A 20,001-nucleotide genomic window follows, 5' to 3' on the forward strand; every position below is an offset into this window, starting at 1 on the left:
TCATTTCTTCATCCTCCAGGAACTGCCTGCACACATGTGGCCAGCCATTGTTGTGAAACAGGAGGAACACAGGGCCCACTGAACCAGTACAGGGTCAGACAATGGGCCTGAAAATGTCATCTGCTCTGGTCTCTGAACATTAGTGAGCACGTCATGCAAGGTGTCCAGGAATGTAATAATGTGTGGAGTGTTATATGGGCCTAGGGTTGCATGATGGTGCACAACACCATTTTGACTAGCTGCATACATACCGTAAAACTCCAAATAATAGCCCGGGCTTTTATTTTCCCAAATCGCCAAACTGCACCGGCTAGTATTAGAGACAGGCCTTTAATTCCCTTTACACAAAACTTTTCCTCTGCAAAGATGGAAAATATTATCGAATTCATTATTTCAAACACACTGAATGTCTACCTATATGACTAGGCTATCTGATGACAATTACGGATCATCATTCATTTAGTGTTGAGATGTTGTTCATTGAGTGAGATACAGTAAGATCCAAATAGCTGGGATAGCCAGAACAGATGAAACACGTTTTAATTAAACGTAATCTACAAAGAGATCGTATCACACTGAAAGCTCATATTTTGTCACAAGCAAATAGCCTATATTGGTCCTTTGTCAAATACAGTTGCATTATCAGCCCAGACCAAAACCGTTCAGGAATTATTTATGCAAAAGTGGAACGTGCTTAATGTTTCATTCTCCCTCCTTTTCGGCAGGAATGAAACAGCATGAGAAAGCATGAACCATACTGTTTCTCCCGTTTTGTATTTGCCAAATTTGACAACAGTCTACATTCAAATCATAGCCTAGCCTACTTCCAGGCGCACGGGAACATATTTTTGACCAGGGGTGCTGAATAACAAAATAATCATGGATGTCCGACGATTTCTCCCCCAGCATATGATTCGAATTTAGACAGCTAAATACGCCATTTCACCGCCGTGTATGAGTAGGTCTAAGAGTGAGAAGTTTTATAATGCCCTGGGCAGCCACATTCCACTGCAACTATGCGCAGCACTTGCCACTCCGACTCATCAATAAAAACTGTGCGCGCACACACCAGTCCCATAGAAGCGCACTTGACTTTACATCATTAATCTATTTCAGTAGGTTATATAGCCAGAGAATGTCCGTAGACGGGCTCTGATATAGCCTAGTCTAAGGTAAATTCCTTTTCTGACTTCTTTCTCTTTATCGCCATGGCATTTAGAATAAAGAATAACGTTCGCGAACCGTTCTGGTTTTGCTGCCAGCATAAAAACAAGCTACCATCGGCCTATTCGCAAATTAACATAAGGGATGAATTGAACGATGACGAAGTCGGACATATAGGCATAGTTCATATTGGAAAAAAAGTTATACAATTTGGAACTCTAGCTTTTCCCCACCGCAGTCTTTTAATGCCATCTAATCATAACGTGCGCAGTCTGCGCCATACTTAAGCCCAAATCACACCCAAGATTCGCAACGAGATGAGCAGCAACTTGATGCAACATTCTAAAACCTTGCAACTTGTGACATGTGAATGCTTTGCGACGCTTGTAACGACGTGCAACATCTAATTCACACTGCTGTAACCTCCTTTCTGTAACGGTTTCGTGTCATTGCGAATCTTTAAACAGACGATCTGACGGGTTTTTAGAACATTAAATACAACCCGAAACTAAAAAAACAGACCAGGCTTTTACTGGAGACCGGCCTTTAACCCAAACCTGTAGCCACGCCAGGCGTTTAAAAGAGACAGGCGTCTCTTAGGGACTCGGCGATTATTTGAAGTTTTACGGTAGTTATGTTACCACCACGTTGTCTTGGGACTTTGATTATGGCACGGTGTCCAGTAATGTTCCTGCCACGTCTCCTTGTTTTGGTGAAGTTACTGTAAAACCTCATCCACAAAAAGCAGCTCATGACCCATGGCATCTGCCTCTAGCTTCATCACTCTGGACAAGACAAAACAAATGCAGCACTGCAGGCCCATGCACAGCACTACAGTAGGCCTATGGACTTCCAGATTCAGTACCAATGATACTATAGCTTACCTGCACATAGTCACATTGCAGTTGTTTTACACGTTCAATGTTTCTTTCAAAAGGGAGTCTGTAGATTTGTTTAATTCAGATTCTGTTGCGGGCAAGTACACAACATAATACAGAAATGCTAACATTGTGTATGTTTTGGAAGGTGGTGATATCCTCATTTGCACACCTGCATTTCTCATAGCCTTATGGAATTATTTGCAATTTGCTTATATAGTGCTATGCTGATTGCAAAGTGAACTAATTATCTAAAACAGTTTTCACATGCAGTGTGCCAGATAGTTGGCAAAATAGTGTAAATAATAGCCATATATGTGTAGTTTTGCTAGGAGTGTGTAGATCATTTGGAAATTGAGTGTAAAGCCGTGAGTTGTGTTTACAGTTCAGCAAAAAGTGTGCTGTGCAGTGAATTGTAGCCTACCTACAGTTTTGCAGTGTGTTACAAAATGCAAACTGAGTGCAAATATTAATGGTTTTAGAAATTGTGGTAAAAGAATCACGGTTAGGGTTTAAGCATTCAGAAAAAAAACTAATGGTTTCAGATTCTACTTATAACTCTTATCTGGCACTTCCGTGCAACACTAGTTTGCGCTCAGCCCAGATACAATCATGGTGTTGCTGCTGGAACTGGGTCAACGTTTGTGTGCAGGTCAGCGTGAGAAAAATCAAAAATGTCTATACTCACGAAATTTACACTCATGTTTTGTCTTAAGCGAAAAAAAGTCCTAGATAGTAAGGTGACATTGATATGATGTTGATTTTCCATCCAAATCATCATTTTGGTTGAGTTTGAAATCTCAAATAGACATTGAATCAGCATTACAATCCTAAAAAAAACCGACAGTGCATGAATATCGATAAGAGAGATATCAAAACAACATCGGTTTATAGTTTATATTGCCATAATCGATAGAGCGTCGATACATAGTTCACTAAAAGATATTGAAAAGTCATGGATTTATGGTTGACTGGGAAATCTTAACGTGGTGATCAAAAAGTATGGTTAGCCTACGATGCATCAAGACCACAGGCGAGTTTAGGCTATTTTTAGGGGTGCTCGCAAGCCTCAGTGAGTCACAGGTTGAAGACTTGAGACAGGACACTAGGCAAATTATTGCAAGAATTGACAAGTCAGGACTGCCAGGTAAAGTTAAGTTGTGGTGTCTGCAGTTTGGTTTATTGCCTCGGCTAATAGATAGATAGGGTAGATAGATAGATACTTTATTGATCCCCAAGGGGAAATTCAAGGTCTCAGTAGCATACAGACTTCACACACATGCACTTACAGCAGAAAAAGTAATATACAAATAAAAAAACTCCACTGTACAATAGAGACAGTAGAAGATAAACATGATACTGAAAAACTGAATACTAAATATACATTGGACACATGGACTACAAACGAACTACAACGTACAACAAAAGTGGAGCCCCTATCTGGGCAACTCTGTTAGCAAAATAGCCCCAGTTTCCGACCTCTGACTCTCAAATGACATAACGTGAATGATGCGGAATGATGACGTTTTCACTGGGAAAAAGGTTTTTCCGATGTCCATGAACGCGTAATTGGTCGTAGTGTTATCCAATTGCGTGCAGTGAAAAAAAAATAAAATAAAAAAAATTCATGCTTGGTGCCGCCCCTCGAGTTGGGCCATGATACCACCTTCCCCAACTCGTCACTGGTTTCTCCAGAACTGTGGGAATCACCTCTTTATTTATAGCAAACTTTTTACTTTCCCTTTAACAATTGAGAGACTCCTAGACTTACTTTGCTTCACCTTCATTCTGGCCCATTGCAGATTGCTATTTACTGTAATAGAAAAGCACCAAAGCGACTGAGAAAAACTGTAACTTATCCAGCAACCTGTTGCCACCATGTGGTGTACTCAGCTGTAGTAAAACATAGTTGAATATCCAGAAAGTATGCTTTAACTAGACTTTAAATGCTACCTGGGATTCTGAAATAATCAAAGGCCTCCCACAAAATGTGTTGAAAATAACACAACTTGTGTTGTTTTTAACACATCTCTATATCCAGATAGGGACAACACTGGTTGTGAATGTGGTTTAGAATCTGTCAATGTTGCAGTTACACCACTACTGTCTGCATCACATTCATGACTTAATTACGGAAGAGACATTCTAAGCCCTCAAGAGTGCATTTGGCTCAAAGTTCAACTCAGACAAAGAAAACAAACAGCAACCATGCCAACAGTAAGACTATATTAATTACATGTAATTGCAAGCACATAGGATTATCAAATTAGCCAAATCTATTGAAATGTCAGTGATTCTTTGTTTTTTATTTTTTGATTACATTTTCTTACCCCTACATTCTGATTCCACCAGTGGAATTTACTTATAATTTAAAATATCATCTTACATAATAATAATAATAATAATAATAATAATACATTTTATTTAAAAATGCCTTTAGTCCATATCTCTTCAGAAGTCCATAGTTTCAGTTCCTTTTTAAACTGGGCAGTGGATTCACACTGCCTGATGTCATTTGGAAGTGAGTTCCATAGCTTTGGGGCTGTGTGGGAGAACGCTCTCTCTCCCATGGTGCTGAGGTTCATTTTGGGCACATTGAGCAGACCAGCTTATGAGGATCGCAGCGAGCGGGAAGGGGTTATATTTGGGAGCAAGGTTAGCAGGGCCTTATATGTCAACAGTAGGATCTTAAACTAGACTCTCTGGGTAACTGGTAACCAGTGTAGCTGCAACAGTACAGGTGTTATATGGCTTGTGGACTTTGTGCCTGTTACTATCCTGGCTGCAGAGTTCTGAATTATTTGGAGGCGATGTAGTGATTTATGTGGAATGCCAGAGAAGATGGAGTTGCAGTCATCAATGCGGGATGTAACATAGGCGTTTACAAGTACTTCTGCACTTTGCTGACTGAGGGAGCGCAGTCTTGTGATGTTGCGCAGATGGAAAAAGGTGCTGCGAGACACACTGTTAATATTGGCAGTGAATGAAAGTGTGCTGTCTAGTATAACACCAAGACTCTTCACCTTGGTGGAGCAGGCAATGTTGGAGCCATCTACAGATAGGAAGAGTCTGTTTTCCATCTTTGCCAGCGTTGTTTTTGATCCAACAACAAGTAATTCAGTCTTGTTACTGTTTTAGGTAGTTGTTAGTCATCCACAGATTTATATCATGCAGACAGGCAGTTATCGCAGCAGGAGGAAGGGAGGCAGTCGGTTTGGTCGACATATAAAGCTGGGTGTACATGTAGATTTCAATTCAATTCAATTCAAATGTATTAGTCATACAATTATACAGAGTATATGAAGTGAAATGCTTTGTCCACTGTCTTCATGGCTGTGCAATGTGTACATAAATAAAGAAATAAATAGAAAAAGAAGAGGAGGAGAAGAAGAAATGTCTAAAGTGCATGACCTATTGTTTTCAACATGCTTGTGCTCCTGCTACATTCCTCATTCAGTATCCAGATGGCTTGGGGATAAAAACTTCTCTGCATTCTCTCTGTGTTGGCCCTCAGGCAGCGATAACATTTCAGCTCCTGGTGTATATTTCCTCTAGGTTGGGTAGTGCACTCCTGGTGGTACGTTCAGCTGATCTCACTACTCTCTTTAGGGCTTTACAGTCTTGCTGATGGCTGTTTCCATACTAAGCTGTTATATTCCCAGTAATAATACTTTCAATGGTGGCTCTGTAAAAGTTCTGAAGTAATTGCTGAGGTAGCCTAAAGTACTTCAGGTGTCTGAGGTGAAAAAGACGCTGGCGTACCTTTCTCACCAGTGAATCAACATGTTTCCAAGTCAGATCTTCAGAAATATGAATACCTAAAACACTCTATCCTTTTGTTGATCTGGAGTGGTTGTTAAACTTTCTGAAATCTATAAACATCTCCTTAGTCTGGAGTAGGTTGTTGTCTTGGCATCAGTTTTAAAGTCTGTCTACCTCATTCAAGTAAGTCTGCTCATTGTTCTTAGAAATGACGCCAACTACTGCTGTGTCATCATCAAACTTAACAATGATGTTGGAGTCATGTACTGCCGTACAGTCATGTGTGTAAAGGAAATACAACAGTGGACTTAAAACACGGCCCTGTGGTGCTCCTGTGTTGAGGGTAAGGGATTTTCAATTTAACTGTACTTATAGAGCGCCAAAACGTAACACATGTCTAATGGCACTTTATAGAGTGTTAGACAATCAGATAAAAGAAAAGAAAAGAAAAGAAAAGAAGGCCCATGGGTAACAGGAGCAAGGAAAAACTCCCTAGAATTGGAGATACATATAGGAAGAAACCTCAAGCAGATCCACGACTCAAGGGACTGACCCATCTGCCTAGGGTCAGATACAGGACAGTAAGGTCTGTATACATGACAAATGCATATGTTAGTCAGGTGTAGAGAATAGGACATGGTGTTTAAAGCCATCTGAGGTGAAAGTTACAAGAGGTGGGATGATTACATATCCGGTATGATAATGCATTAATCCTAATTTAGTGTCAGAAAGTTCAAATAGTCCAGCGTAGGAAATTGATTTGTCCAGGGGAATAGGAGTTGTCATAGGCAGGTGGTGGGTCGCTAGGCTGTACGGGCCAGGAATCCAGGTAGGGGGACAGTAATAGGCGATGATAGGGCAGTCATAGGGATGGGACTTCAGGTGAGATGAATGAGAAGAGGGCCAACCACATGGATGGCTGATGACTGGTGATGATATACCTCACAAGTGAGGCAAGGGGGAAGAAAGAGAGATGTAGAGTGGGTTAGTATTACTGAAAATCAAAATGGTTAATGTCAATAAGTAATCAGTGATGAAGAGGTGTGGTTACCCACCCTTACCACCTGGGGTCTAACAGTCAAGAAATTGAAAATCAATTTACACAGAGATGAATGCAGTCCAAGATCTTCCAGCTTAGCGATGAGTGTAACAGGTTTGATTGTATTAAATGCCGAGTTTTGTGTTCTAGACCAGTGTTTTTCAACCTTTTTTGTGCCACGGCACACTTTTGACACTTAAAATGTCCCACGGCACACTAACATCCTTTGTGAAGAAAAAATAAACATACCATAGCCTAAAATTTCAAATAATACACAGATATGGCCTTATTATGGCTTCTATGCAAGACCTGCTCAATAAAACAAGCGCCCTCTGTTTCATTTGTAGGTGACTATATCTAATTTAATTGTTGTTATGAACTGGATATGTGATGATTCTGTGAATACTGGATATGGGGCCCCCGTTGTACAATGCCTGCATCCCACAAATAGTGCAATCATACAATCAATGAGAGCATGTGGTTATAAATTCTTTGATGCAACAGTTGCTTTTCTGGACCAGTGAGTGACATTTTCTGCGGCACACCTGATGATCTCTCACGGCACACTAGTGTGCCCTGGCACAGTGGTTGAAAAACACTGTTCTAGGCACTGAGACTGGGAGCAATTGTGTGGATACTTTAATTAAAAGATGTGTGTATAACAGCCACCAAGGTATCTTGTTATACAGAATGAACAGACGATCAAGATTTAATCTCTTGAAATCCTCCCAAAATCCCCCTTATGTCTGTGATATCGCAAGGCAGAGCGCCTAAACAAAATTGAGTTTATATGAAACAAGTGGCAACACAGATTTTACTGTTGCTGTGTGTACATGTTGCAGAGCACCTCTGTATACAACAATCAAGTTCTTTGGGAAATCCAAATTATAGAAAGAAATGAACATGAGAGTAGCCTACGCATGAAGAAAGAGATAAAAAAAGAGGACATAATGTTTCCTGTTTATGTCACCTTCACCGCCCCCTCCTCCTATCTGACCTCATTAAAGCCATGGGCTAGATTAGGTTTGCTTATGCTGCCTCCTCTTCAGGACAACACTAGGTCTCAGAATCTCTTACAGGTAAGCAGTTTTCAGAGTGTCGCAAATACAGTTTAATAGAGCAGTCAGAGGAGAGTTTATATTCAGGAGGCTCTGTGAAGATGTAATGGTTGGGAAGATAGCCACCTCCCTCAGACCAGGTTTTGTGTTCATGATTTTGAGTCTGAAAGGGTATCTTAAAGTATATGGAGCACACTCTCACATGAAACACATCTTCGATGGATTATTAGTTATTCTTGAATTGTTGAATCTTGTAGATGTAGGTTGAGGTGTGACATTTACAGCCTTGTACTGACAGAGTCTGTGGGATGAGGGGGCGGTGATACTAATGATGGTGAGGAGGAACAGTAAATGTCATTAAATTGATTTGCTACTGAACTGTGTATCACACACACACACACACACACACACACACATATATATATATATAGACCCTATAGAGTTCCATTATCAGCATCATCGTTGGCCCCACAAGACTTCCTTTTTAACATTCCATATGTTATCTTAATGCAGAGGAAGTAGATTGGGGCCCAAATAGAACGTTCAAGCATTGTTTTTGTTTTTATTGTTGAAAGGGGCTATTTGCACCCCTGGTACAATTAGCAGTGTATGCTATTCGTGCCCTGGTGCAATAAGAAGTGAATTCTATTCGTACCCCGGTGCACACAGCAATGTGTCCTATTAGTACCCCATCTGGTACACATATCAATGTATACTATTCGTACCCCGGTGCACACAGCAATGTGTTCTATTAGTACCCCGTCTGTTACAAATATCAGTGTATGCTATTTGCACCCCTGTGTATTTATTCTGGCATATTGATTACACAATGTAATAATATATATATATTTTTAAAAAAACAAGCAACATGTTTTTTTTGTTGTTACGTAACAGGGTGTGAATAGCTCAGCTGTGTAATAGACACTCTGAATAAGGTATGCTGTTTTCATCAATGTACAGTTAGATGTGGATGCTATTCGTACCCTGGTGTTTATAGTAGGCTACTGCATGCTATTTACACCCTGGTGCATAAACTAGCCAATTGTTGCAATCAAAACTTCCGTTTGATTACCAATTTCTTGTTCAAATTGCGTGCCTTCTCTCCAGACACGTTGGTACACATGCACACTCAATCTGCCAAAATGCATCACATGGGAATCAAATCCCGGTCTCCCGCATGCTAGCCCTTGTCTGTGACCACTGTACTATCTGCTTCCACAAGGAAATAGTGTTTGCAGGTAAACTTATAGTTTATAGGCCTGAACGTCATATTCACGAAATTTCTGTTAACTAACAAACTGACGGTTGTATGTGTTCACTGAACCAAGATTATGAAAATAAAACACAACTTTTCAATCTAAAACTTAATCTGAACAGATATAGTGCCGAAACCTTTCAGAATTCTTCTTTCTGCTTACGAATAAACAAATGTCCGCCATGTTTTTTGTGCATGTGAGGAACGTCTTTTTGTTGTTATGTCACAGTGTATGAATAGCTCAGCTGTGTGGCCAAGGCTATTCGTACCAGGGGTGTAAATAAACACTCCGTATATATAAACTGTATATATATTGTGAGTCACATGGCATTCAAGTGACTTCCTGCTCATTAAATCCCCTGTATAAGTGTTGGCCTAAAATGGATGTTTCTACAGGAAAGCAGAGCTCTGGAGAGAAAGGTTCTGGGGTCAAGGCCAAATTAATGTCCTTCAGGTCAGCTACGCTCCAGCTCTGTGCCCTCTTGCTGGGACTACTGGGGAGCACCATGTACATCCAGGCAGAAGACTCAGATGCAGGTCTGTTAAATACTTACTTTCAGTGAAACAGATATTTCTTTGCCAGGTTCCAATGGAAGATCATATAGAGTGATTAATTTACAACTTTTTAAAGGAGCTTTCTGGATAGAATATCTTTTAAAATCCATTTAGCCGTATCATAGTTTTCTGTCTCTTTAAGCTTTCCAGGGACTCAATGGTTAGTTCAAGTGTCAGGACTTTGAAAGAATGGGTAAAAACAATGAGCAAAGAGGTGTGCTGTTTTAAACACTATCTGTGAAAATAACTAGATGTACTGCAAAGCGGTACAAAATATGACCGCAGCACAGTCCTGCATATTATCTCTGCAAAAATAAATCATGCTTGTCAATTTGTCTCCATCTCCTACTCCAGCCCCTACTCTTACAACTTTTGTGTATGTAAATGAGTGTGTGCATAGTGTGAGAAGTGTTTGTTGTTGTGTATACGTGTGCTTCAGAGTGTGTTCGCTTGTGAGTGTGTATGTGGGGGTAATGGTGTGTGTGTGTGTGTGTGTGTGCATGTGCCTGCTTGCCTGCATGTGTGTATGTTTTTATGTGTGTGTGTGTGGGTGTGTTTATGTGTCCGGACTACCCTCCTTTCGGGGGGCCCGATGGTGAAAAACAATGGTTTGGTGTCATCCTTGTGGGGTAACATGCCCAATAAGTTTTGTGCACCCCGGTCTTTCAGTGTCCCGGGAATCGTTGACACAAAATTACTGAAGAAAAAAACAAAAACCCGGAAGAAAAGAAAACTCTGACTAAACCTATGAGCACACGCAGTCATAGCCAGGCTTTATGTCAGGCAGACAGGCGGCTCCACTCAGCGCCCAGCCCAATAGTGTTGCTTGGCTGTGGAGGTGAGTGGTGATGAACGGGTAACTAAACTACCAGTGCAGGTAATAGGTTACAGCTTACTTGCCAATACAAAAACAAATGTAGCCTAGTGAACTCGATTCTTGCTAAAGTAGCCTAAAGCATGAGCTACAATCTAATAGCTTTAACGTTACCTCCCTCTCTCACACCTTTAGTCTAAGGTGACCAGACGTAGGCCTACTCTTTTCCCCAGACATGTCCTCTGCCAGAATTTTGTTCTACATTAGCAGGGGCGTCACTAGACCCTTTTTACTCAGGTCCGTGTTCCAGTACTGAACTGCTGTCCTAATAGCAAGGTCCTTACCCAATAAGTAGGCCTATTCATTCTACAAGTTTGTTCTTTGCCAATAGATCTTCATCAATACATGATATAGACAGCCCTGACTTAACATGTGAAAGGGGGATTGTATACTACTACTGATTATTTTGTAGAAATATGTTGTTGAGTATTAAAGGAACCGTATGTAAGAAATGTAATTCAATTAATCATAAAATGGCTCTGATTTGTCACTAGACATTAGGAAATCATGCTAATTTCAAATACTTATATCACTGACAACAGTAGTCCGGCCAGGATATCGTCATTTAAAAAAGTGAAGTTGCAGCCCTCAACTGATGTTGATGTTTACATATTTGTGTTTTAGCCTGATCCGCCACCCTCCACCTATCTAGTAATCACAAAGTCAGTAGTGTTTTAGCATTTGGGTTGCCAGCTCTGCTCTAGTCACCACATCTGCGGTGTACACCGCTCTACAGTATTTTGAAAGTGATTGTAGTACCAGTTTTGGCCAAAATCCTACATATGGTTCCTTTAAATATTTGCATGAGTGTGAAGGTATTTTAATACATTGGTCATTAGTCAGACATTTGCTATCTTATATATTACCCACTTGTTTTAGAAATTTTTTTATTTGGACAAATATGTTTTAATCTGAGTTGTACTGATTACAGATACATGTCTGCCTATGCCATCTCCAAGCGAGACTTCCGATACAAAATACAAGGCTCTACGGAATTTAGAAGAACAATGTGAAAACATGTATTTGGATGAACAGGTATGGTACAAATCCAACCTCTAAATATTTTCTGTTGAAAGACATGACTACTTAGAGGATGAGAGCTCTGTGTGTGTTACAGAGTGCAGTCACTCTGTTTTTAAAGAGCTGCAGTGGACAGATGGAACATGGCAGAAGTGAGTATGTAGACGTGACAGATCCGGAAGAGGCATCCTTATACAGTGGTCTTCACCTTCCTGCCAGTAGGTTGCTCTTTGGTTCGGTGTTTCTCTGACAGGGCATGATTTAATAAACATAGAAAGCAACTGACATTATGGAACTGTTCTCAGTCCTTGCACTTATTTTTAGACTTTTGCAGAATAGCAATGAGTAATATATTATTTTATATAATTTTATTGCACTCCGTTTTTTGTCTTTGATTTTTTAATTAATTTATTTTTTGTCTCTGTGGTGGTGTTTTCAGGTGTTGGTGGCGGCTTTTTTCTGAATATATCTTGTTTGCTAAAGTCTCAGAATGATTTGAACTGCAGCTGGGACACAGCAGTCATCCCTGATGATGCTCAGTATTCCTCCTCTGGTTTGTAAGGACGCAACACTTCTCGTAGTTATTGGTTATTAGATAGTTGTTATTATCAATATGATGTAGTTGTTTACATTTTTTCTTTCTGGAGATTGTAGAGGTAACATTTACATTGGCTAATTAAATAAAGGTGAAAGTTCAGAATTATTACAAGAAAAAGCTCATTGTCGTAGTACTATGTAGTAGGTGGCGTTTAATTTTTTAAATGTATTCTTCTGTTATCAAATTTCTATTGTATGCTTTTCTAGACTCTGTAATATGCAAGATGTAGTCCTGACGTCCTGGAACTGTACTACATATAGCCTGGGAAACCTCACAGGATGTCATGGAAAGACCGCTGAACATCAAGACCGTTCCAAAATAATTATACGGGTCAATGTGTCTCTCAGTGGATTCTGGTATATCCACACTGAATTATTTGAGAGCAAGAAGATTGGTGAGACGTGTTGTTAATATCTTAACTGAAACAATAATGTGCCTGTATTCATGAAAAGACTTCATTTTCAATCATATCAAAATGCTATCAATATATTAATATATGACAAGTACTTAAAATGTGTTTCATGTGTTTCATAGAAAAACTGGATCCACCAAAGATCACAAATACCTCTTTCAAAGGGCTGTCAGGAAATCGCAGCTTGGAAATCCAGTGGGACAACCCTGGAGCGACACCCCCGAGGTGCCTCAACCATGAGATCAAGATAAATGATAAGGTACGCAATAAGCAGGACTGTCTAAGCAGTCTGTCCACAAGCACACTGCAAGGGATGTGTATGTGAGGAGTGAAACTGATAACTATGTATACATATATAATCTGTGGGTGAGTTGTATGTATGGATGTTGATGTGTTTATGTGTATGTCTGAACCAGTGTTTTTTTCTTCTGAGTGGGATTACCATTGCAACACACCATGAGTAGCCTATAACATGTACGCTGTTTATATTTATAAAGGATATAAGCCTTAACGAAGTTCAGAAGTTTAGTCACCTTGAGCCAAACATAGACCAGACCAGAACATACACTGTATGGATGAGAGTGGCCTGGAACTGCGTGACTATGGGCATGGGTCCCTGGAGTGATTGGAGTAAACCAACAGGTGAGATTGTGAATGCTCTCTGAACATTTGTATCAGATCAGCTACAAAGGGCTGCGGTTGTTGCTTGCTATGTAACCTCATTCAAAATATTGATTCTATGCGTACTGCAGAGTTTTATAAATATGACTTATGGATAAACACTGTTGATTTTTTTGTTAAACGGTTAGCATTCTTCCATATGAGTAATGCTTATGCTTCAGCACATTCTTCAATGCCCTATCATGACACATTGTTTAGAAGGCGTTTTGTGGAGGTTTTATAATGCTGGATTACCGCCATTGTGTGATAAATAATCAGTTGAGCATTTTATAACAGGTTTTAGAGTGAGAGGGCTTAACATTTTGCTTTCATTTGAATATAATACATTTTACATGTTTTATGGCATTGTTGGCTTTATGTTTATTTATGTGTATGTATGTGAGATGACATAACTGACAACCTTGACAGTATGAGAAGACTATAATCATAGACTAGTCCATCATCATCAACTGTTAAGATTGTCAAAGCGATATGGTTAGCACGTCAGAAGTTCACTCTGTTTCCAGAAAGGGCTCACAAATGATTTGTCAGTACTTGCAGTCTGGGATGAGGGGGTGATTATTTGCAGAATTGTTTTTCCCTCATGTTAAAAACTGTAAGATCCTTGCAACAGGGCTGCCAACTTTTCAAAAAACCTTGGAGTGAGATTTGGTGGGGCCAACCAAAATTTTGCTGCATACATTTTTGTTTGGCTCATTCAGCATTATACCGTACAGTAAAAAAAACGTACATCAGTGGTTCTCAGGTGTAGGGACCAGGCATGGACGGATTATGAGCTTTCGGGCCCCTGGGCCCAGATGTATTAAGGGCTCCCCACTAATTGTCGCATATGTGGAAGGGGGGTTTGGGGGTACTCCCCCAGAATTTTTTTTATTTGTTTAATGTGATTTCCTGTATTCTGGTGCATTTTGGGGATGGGCAATACTAAATTCAATCAGATTCATAGCCTACATCCTGATGTGTTGATATTGAGGCAATGATTCCATGCAAAGGCTTGGGCTTCAGGGCCCCCTGACACCTTGGGCCCCTGGGTCTGGGCCCGGAAGGCCCATGCAGTAATCCATCCCTGGGACCAGGGTCCCAGAGTTATATGAACATTGGTATCAAAGGGATCTAGCCTACTTGAGGCATTGTGAAAGTGGATGGGACATTTCAGCGGGGGGTATGGGGGTCCTCCCCCAGAATTTTTTTTTTGGACTAGATGCAATTTCCTCAATTCTGGTACATTTTAACAGGTTATTTAGATACTTCTATATAACAAAATAAAGCCAGCCTACGAAATTAATAAAAAGTAAATCATGCATAATTTAAAAATAACTCAATAGGCTACTTACGCAATAAGGTTTCCATTACAGCACCGCGGACGTTCAATGAACGCATGAAAGCGGATGGTTTGTTTGAAATCCCGACAGTCTTTCAACTACATGGAACGCAATAGTGATCATCAAATACCTTCCCAGATTTCAGTGCCCATCAGTCCCAACATTTAACAATATAATCAAACAGTCCAAAAGTAAATTAAATATCAAACTAAACCGAAAATGTCATGCTTTTGAAGGCCTACCAGTATGCCGCTCCAAGAAATGCATGTCTCAAAATAAAACTCGCATAAGAAATAAAGGGCTGTCTCGAATACAATCCTGCCCCTAAAGGCCTGTACTTTGTTTTAAGACCCCGGCCATAATTTGAGGATTTACAGTATCTAAGTAGACAAACTGGCTTCAGATATCCAACAGAGTGAATAGAGATTGTGCAGTCTTAGCTGTGGTTAGTAACGTGATGCTGTTAATGGGGAGTTTTACATAGCCTAGCATAAACCTATAGGTTATTATTTATTTGGCGTACCTATAAGGCTTTTTACCTTATCAAAAGTGATCTCTTCAACACTGCGGGGGATTTGGCGCTTGTCACTGTGTGTGTGTGACAGAAGCAGAATGGGAGAATGCGTGTAACAAAAAAAAAAAAAAGTTTATGAGCGATTTACGCGCAAATGGGAGAATCCAATGAAAATGACAATGAAGCACTAAACAGATGCTGAAAACAGCACTGGTATTTCGCACGGCAAAAGTGTGTGTGTGTGTGTGGGGGGGGGGGGGGGGTCCAAACTAACAATTTTAAAAAGCTATTTTGCACTTCAGAATTATAACCATGCACACACAGGTGGAATAGTTATGGTGATATTGCAATAAGTTCACAACCACAAAAACATATGCTACATTTCACAGTTCAGAAATGTTCAAAAATGTGTGTACATTTCAGCACTCCATGAAATTATGCAGAAGTGGTCACCTGTGTTATTCAGCTAGTTTATTTAAGATAATATATTGGTCATTGTAATGGCCATAGCCTATAGCCTACATGCTATTCCTTTTTCAGGATGTACCCATATCTGCATGATGTGAATGTTTGCATATGGCTTATGTCAGGCTTTATATCAATATTTGTGTCTCGTTATTTGATTTTTTTTCATATTTTTGCATTAATGTCACAAGGAAGCATGCCAATATTAATATATTCATTTATCTGTAATGGGATTGGCTGGAACCTGACAATATAAGAACCATGATAGTGGGATAATCTATGGCTGAGCAATTTACAAAAATGTATGTAGGCCTACTGACAAATAGTTTACATTAGAATACATTATAATTTCGCCCCAATGAGGCTATGTAGAAATGTGTTGCAATTTCAAAACCGGATTACTCAGGGACCACTTATTGCACAGAGGCATGCTTTATATCCTCGTATTGGGTAGGTTTGCTCTTTATTGTGAAATAGGGTTTTCCACGTGTTGTGTGAAGGGTTAGTGAAATATTAAACCGAGAGTAATGGGTAAATGCAAATATGATTAGCCTAAATTGCACGTCGGTTCAATGTTAATTCTCTCGCGAACCATTTATCACAGCAACTTGTCGCCAATATCATTGGAAAGCTTAGCTTCCGCACGTTCACGTGATGTGTGATATCATATGTATAGGTTTAGTTTAGTTGAACCTCATCTGCCAGGTATTTGACCTACCAGGTTGACACTTCAGCGTGAAAAATACTCAATAATACTCAAAGCATACCTGAAGCCGGGGAAATGCGGGGCGGATACGCCTGGGATGGCTTCTGAAGTAGCATCGCAAATGAGAGAAAATTTTGAAAATTCCACAGACAGGGGGTGCTCTTGAACCCTCTCACCGTCTCTGAAAGCATAACCGTGGCTCAACAGGTAGCCTAGATCTATAGATAGGCTAAACTCATTTTTCAGGCATCTGACCGACCGGGTTGACACTTCAGCGTGAGAAATCGGGGGTGTGGCGTGTGAGCGTGTGAAACTAATCAAATGCGTGTGTCTCACGGCCAATGCGTGAGAGTTGGCACCTATGTTGCAACATGGTTCAGCCACAGGATTAATTTGTGTTTGGAAATGAAATGACTGCAGGCCAGTGTAAGGTTCATGAGAATATGGCCTAACAGGCTGCTACATAATTATCTCAAATGATTGTTCCACTGGTCCATTACATCCATATTCAGTGGCGTCATGCCCATTGAAGTTAAGGGGGCACGTGCCCCCTCGGATTTTTCGTCCTTGATAATTTTTTTGATCATAACTTTGTTCCTATTATGCTCCATAATAAGCCAGAGCCTATAACGACTCAAATGTATTCTTCTAGATGTGTAATAACCCGTAGCAAAATAGCTGAAGACCAGTCAACAGCCCTTTTCCTAAAATTGCTGTCTGTGTATGTTCCCGTAACAACTCACACGTGCATTCAGCTCGCAATGTTTTGCTTGTGTTGAACTGTTAGCAGCTACAGTTAACTTTAGGCTACAGTTTGAACAGTTGAACTGTTATAGTTACAGTTTAAACAGATACAGTGTTGAAGTGGTAAGTAGTCTAGCTAAGCAATAAAAAGTAGTGGAATTATTTGTAGTTGACCAGGAAATTTTGACTTGATCAAATAGAACTATGGATTTGATGTTGACCGCGAATTCAGAGCATTCCGTTAACGTTAGCCTACATGGTGTCAGTATAACGTAGCCTAGGCTACTCTTACAAATATTACAAATATTTGGCAAAGTCTCCTGGTTCAATTGTTTCCAGTTTCATAAACGAGGGTGTTAGATTTGCAGTGACTACAAAATCCAACCTAATAACATTAGGCCTACCAAGGAATTGCGTTGGATGTTTCTCCACTTGTTCTCTTCACGTATCTGGCTGCTAATCCATGTAATGAAAAGGGATAGGCTACCCGTTCAAGAGGCTTAAAGTTGTTTTATATAGGATCGCTATGACCGTGATGTAGAGGGCAAGAAAGTATAATAGTCTCTCTCGTGCTCATAACTTAGGTTATTATCAGGTCACTTGCTCATGATTTGCAGATAGCAACTTACAAATGAGGTAGCCTAATTGCTTGCCATAATGGTCATGGAAAATATATTAGGCCTACTAGTAAAATATTCAAATATTTAGGGTTAACCTTACTCAGCACTGAAACCTGTCAAACTTCTTTCAAAGTCCTTCATCACATGAATTAAGATTACAATAATACAATTTCTGAGCACCACAAAGTCAGACCTCAGCAACTTTTTTTAATGTAAGATTGTTCTTAGGTCACATATCAATCAAATCATAACAACTGCATGATACTGTTTTTAAAATCATGTGTAGTAGGCCTAAGTGTAAATGTGTGTGTCTAAACATGCTTTAATGAGCTGAATTCGAGCTTACAGTTCTTTCACCAACCTATGTGTTTTACATTAACTTACAAAATAGATACTTTAGCATAGAGGATGGTTGCTGCTTGCTCTGTTAAGGTATTTCTGTCCCTCCCAAACTGCATTGAAATGGTATGTTTAGCAGCATACTGGGGGAGAAATCACCGGCCCCCCTCTAACAGGAACCCCCCCCCCCGAAAAAATTTGCCTGATTGTGCCCCCTCTGAATTTTGCCTTGCATGACGCCCCTGTCCATATTAGTATTTAATATATTCATGAACATGTCTTTAATCTGTTTCCTATTTGTCATGCTTGCTTATGTCCTACCAGTGGTGGGGCCAGACGAGGAACCCCAACCTGAATATAGCACTGTGATGATTCTGGCCATTGTCCTCGGACTACCCATGATTCTCTTGGTCTTCCTTCTTGTTTTCTGTAAGCTGCACAGGTAAGGTGAAGTAGTATTCTCTCTCAGAGCAGGCGACAGATGAAGGATGATGTGACCAATTTGATACAAGCACTGAGCTCAGCATGGCCAGACACAGTTGCTCAAAATACACAAATGCACTGCAGTTTATATATATGTCTGTCAGATGTTGGCATGAGGTATCTGGTGATGCTTTTGTTTGGAGTTCACAGAATACTGTACTATTTATCACGAATTGTATCTATTGTATTTTATTTTTAGGATTATTTGTCCACCAATTCCAAGACCTCACATTCGCGTCAAAATTCTTCTCGAGAAAGATGATGGCATCCAGGTAAAGATGTCTGATGTATGATGTCAAAGATTGTATTGTACAACTGCCTCTGACAATTAACATCATTTGCTGCCCCATGAGTTCAACAGATGCACAAAACTATCCAGGAGAAATGAGGAAATGGTATCTTAAAATGGTTTCCTGTTCTCACACAGGAAGTGCCGGAAAAACAAGCTGAGGAGGTCTGCATTGAGCATGTGACTGAAATGGACGTAAGATAAGCCATGAGCTGACATCTGAAGGAGGGGAAATAACAAGACCAAATAACTCCAAAAATAGCGTACAATGAATAATTTTTGGTATTGATGTTGCTAAGCATGTTGATGGGTGTGTCGTCATAGTGGCTTAATCATGTTCTGTGAATTTTGAAGCAAGTGTGGCATGGATTATGAATTTTTAAGTGTGCCTTCATCTTTTAAAATGGGGAATTGTGAAGCACTCTAAAGATATCTTCTGAGGAAGGGTTGGCCAGTGATCTCTGTTCTGTTGAGAACTGTGATTTTGTAATACACAATTCTGTTGTAATTGCTTTTACTTTATCTGCGATCTCTTTATAAGGTTGTTTTTCACCTGAGATTTTGATTTGACCTATAAAAACAATATGCATTGCTTTTGCCACTTTAATTGCCAAAAGGCTGATTCTACGGCCTGGAAATCCCCACAGCCACCGTCCTTTATACACCTCCTGAATTTCCTACACCTGGAGAAAATGAGACACAGAATACAAAATAAAGCAGACCACTTCCACTCAAGTTGGGATCTGTTTATGTCCCTCTTCTCCTCCCTCAGCCCCACTGAGCTTTCTCCCCTAGTGGCTCCCCAAACCTAACTCGCTCCTTGCTCCCGCAAACTCAACTCAACCCAATCCCATACACAACTCCAAACCAGAGATACCGCCCCCCCCTCCACCTTCCCCTTTTATTTTTTATTATTATGATTATTATTTACAGTTTTTTCTGAATGCTTAAACACAACCGTGATTCTTATAGCACAATTTCTAAAACTATTAATACTTATAGCAAAACCGTTCGCAAAATTAAAAGCACAAACACTGCTTTGCACTCAGTTTGCAATTTTGTAACACACACTTTGCACAACTGTAGGCCCAATCCACTGCACAGCACTCTTTTTTCGGAACTGTAAACACAACTCACTGTGGGGGGCTATATGTATAGCTATTATTTAGACTATTTTGCCAACTCTCTGGCACACTTTCTCATGTGAAAACTGTTTTAGATGA

The 20,001-nt window shown here is 40.0% G+C and overlaps 1 protein-coding gene across 1 annotated transcript; it reads left to right on the top strand.

Moving 5' to 3' along the window:
- Window positions 1-7,884: 7,884 nt before the first annotated feature.
- On the top strand, window positions 7,885-19,370 carry LOC143103917 (interleukin-5 receptor subunit alpha-like). The gene is made up of 11 exons (XM_076267784.1): window positions 7,885-7,922; window positions 9,553-9,693; window positions 11,517-11,620; window positions 11,703-11,823; window positions 12,045-12,162; window positions 12,410-12,597; window positions 12,738-12,874; window positions 13,113-13,257; window positions 18,331-18,448; window positions 18,689-18,761; window positions 18,917-19,370. Exons 2-11 carry the CDS (start codon window positions 9,600-9,602, stop codon window positions 18,980-18,982), a joined length of 1,164 nt encoding a protein of 387 aa, XP_076123899.1. The 5' UTR covers window positions 7,885-7,922; window positions 9,553-9,599; the 3' UTR covers window positions 18,983-19,370.
- Window positions 19,371-20,001: the final 631 nt, after the last annotated feature.

This window comes from Alosa pseudoharengus, unplaced genomic scaffold, assembly GCF_046254945.1.
Source record: "Alosa pseudoharengus isolate Yale_2024_CS ecotype anadromous, Long Island Sound unplaced genomic scaffold, YU_APseudo_1.1 YU_APseudo_1.1_scf_5, whole genome shotgun sequence".
NCBI lineage: Eukaryota > Metazoa > Chordata > Actinopteri > Clupeiformes > Clupeidae > Alosa > Alosa pseudoharengus.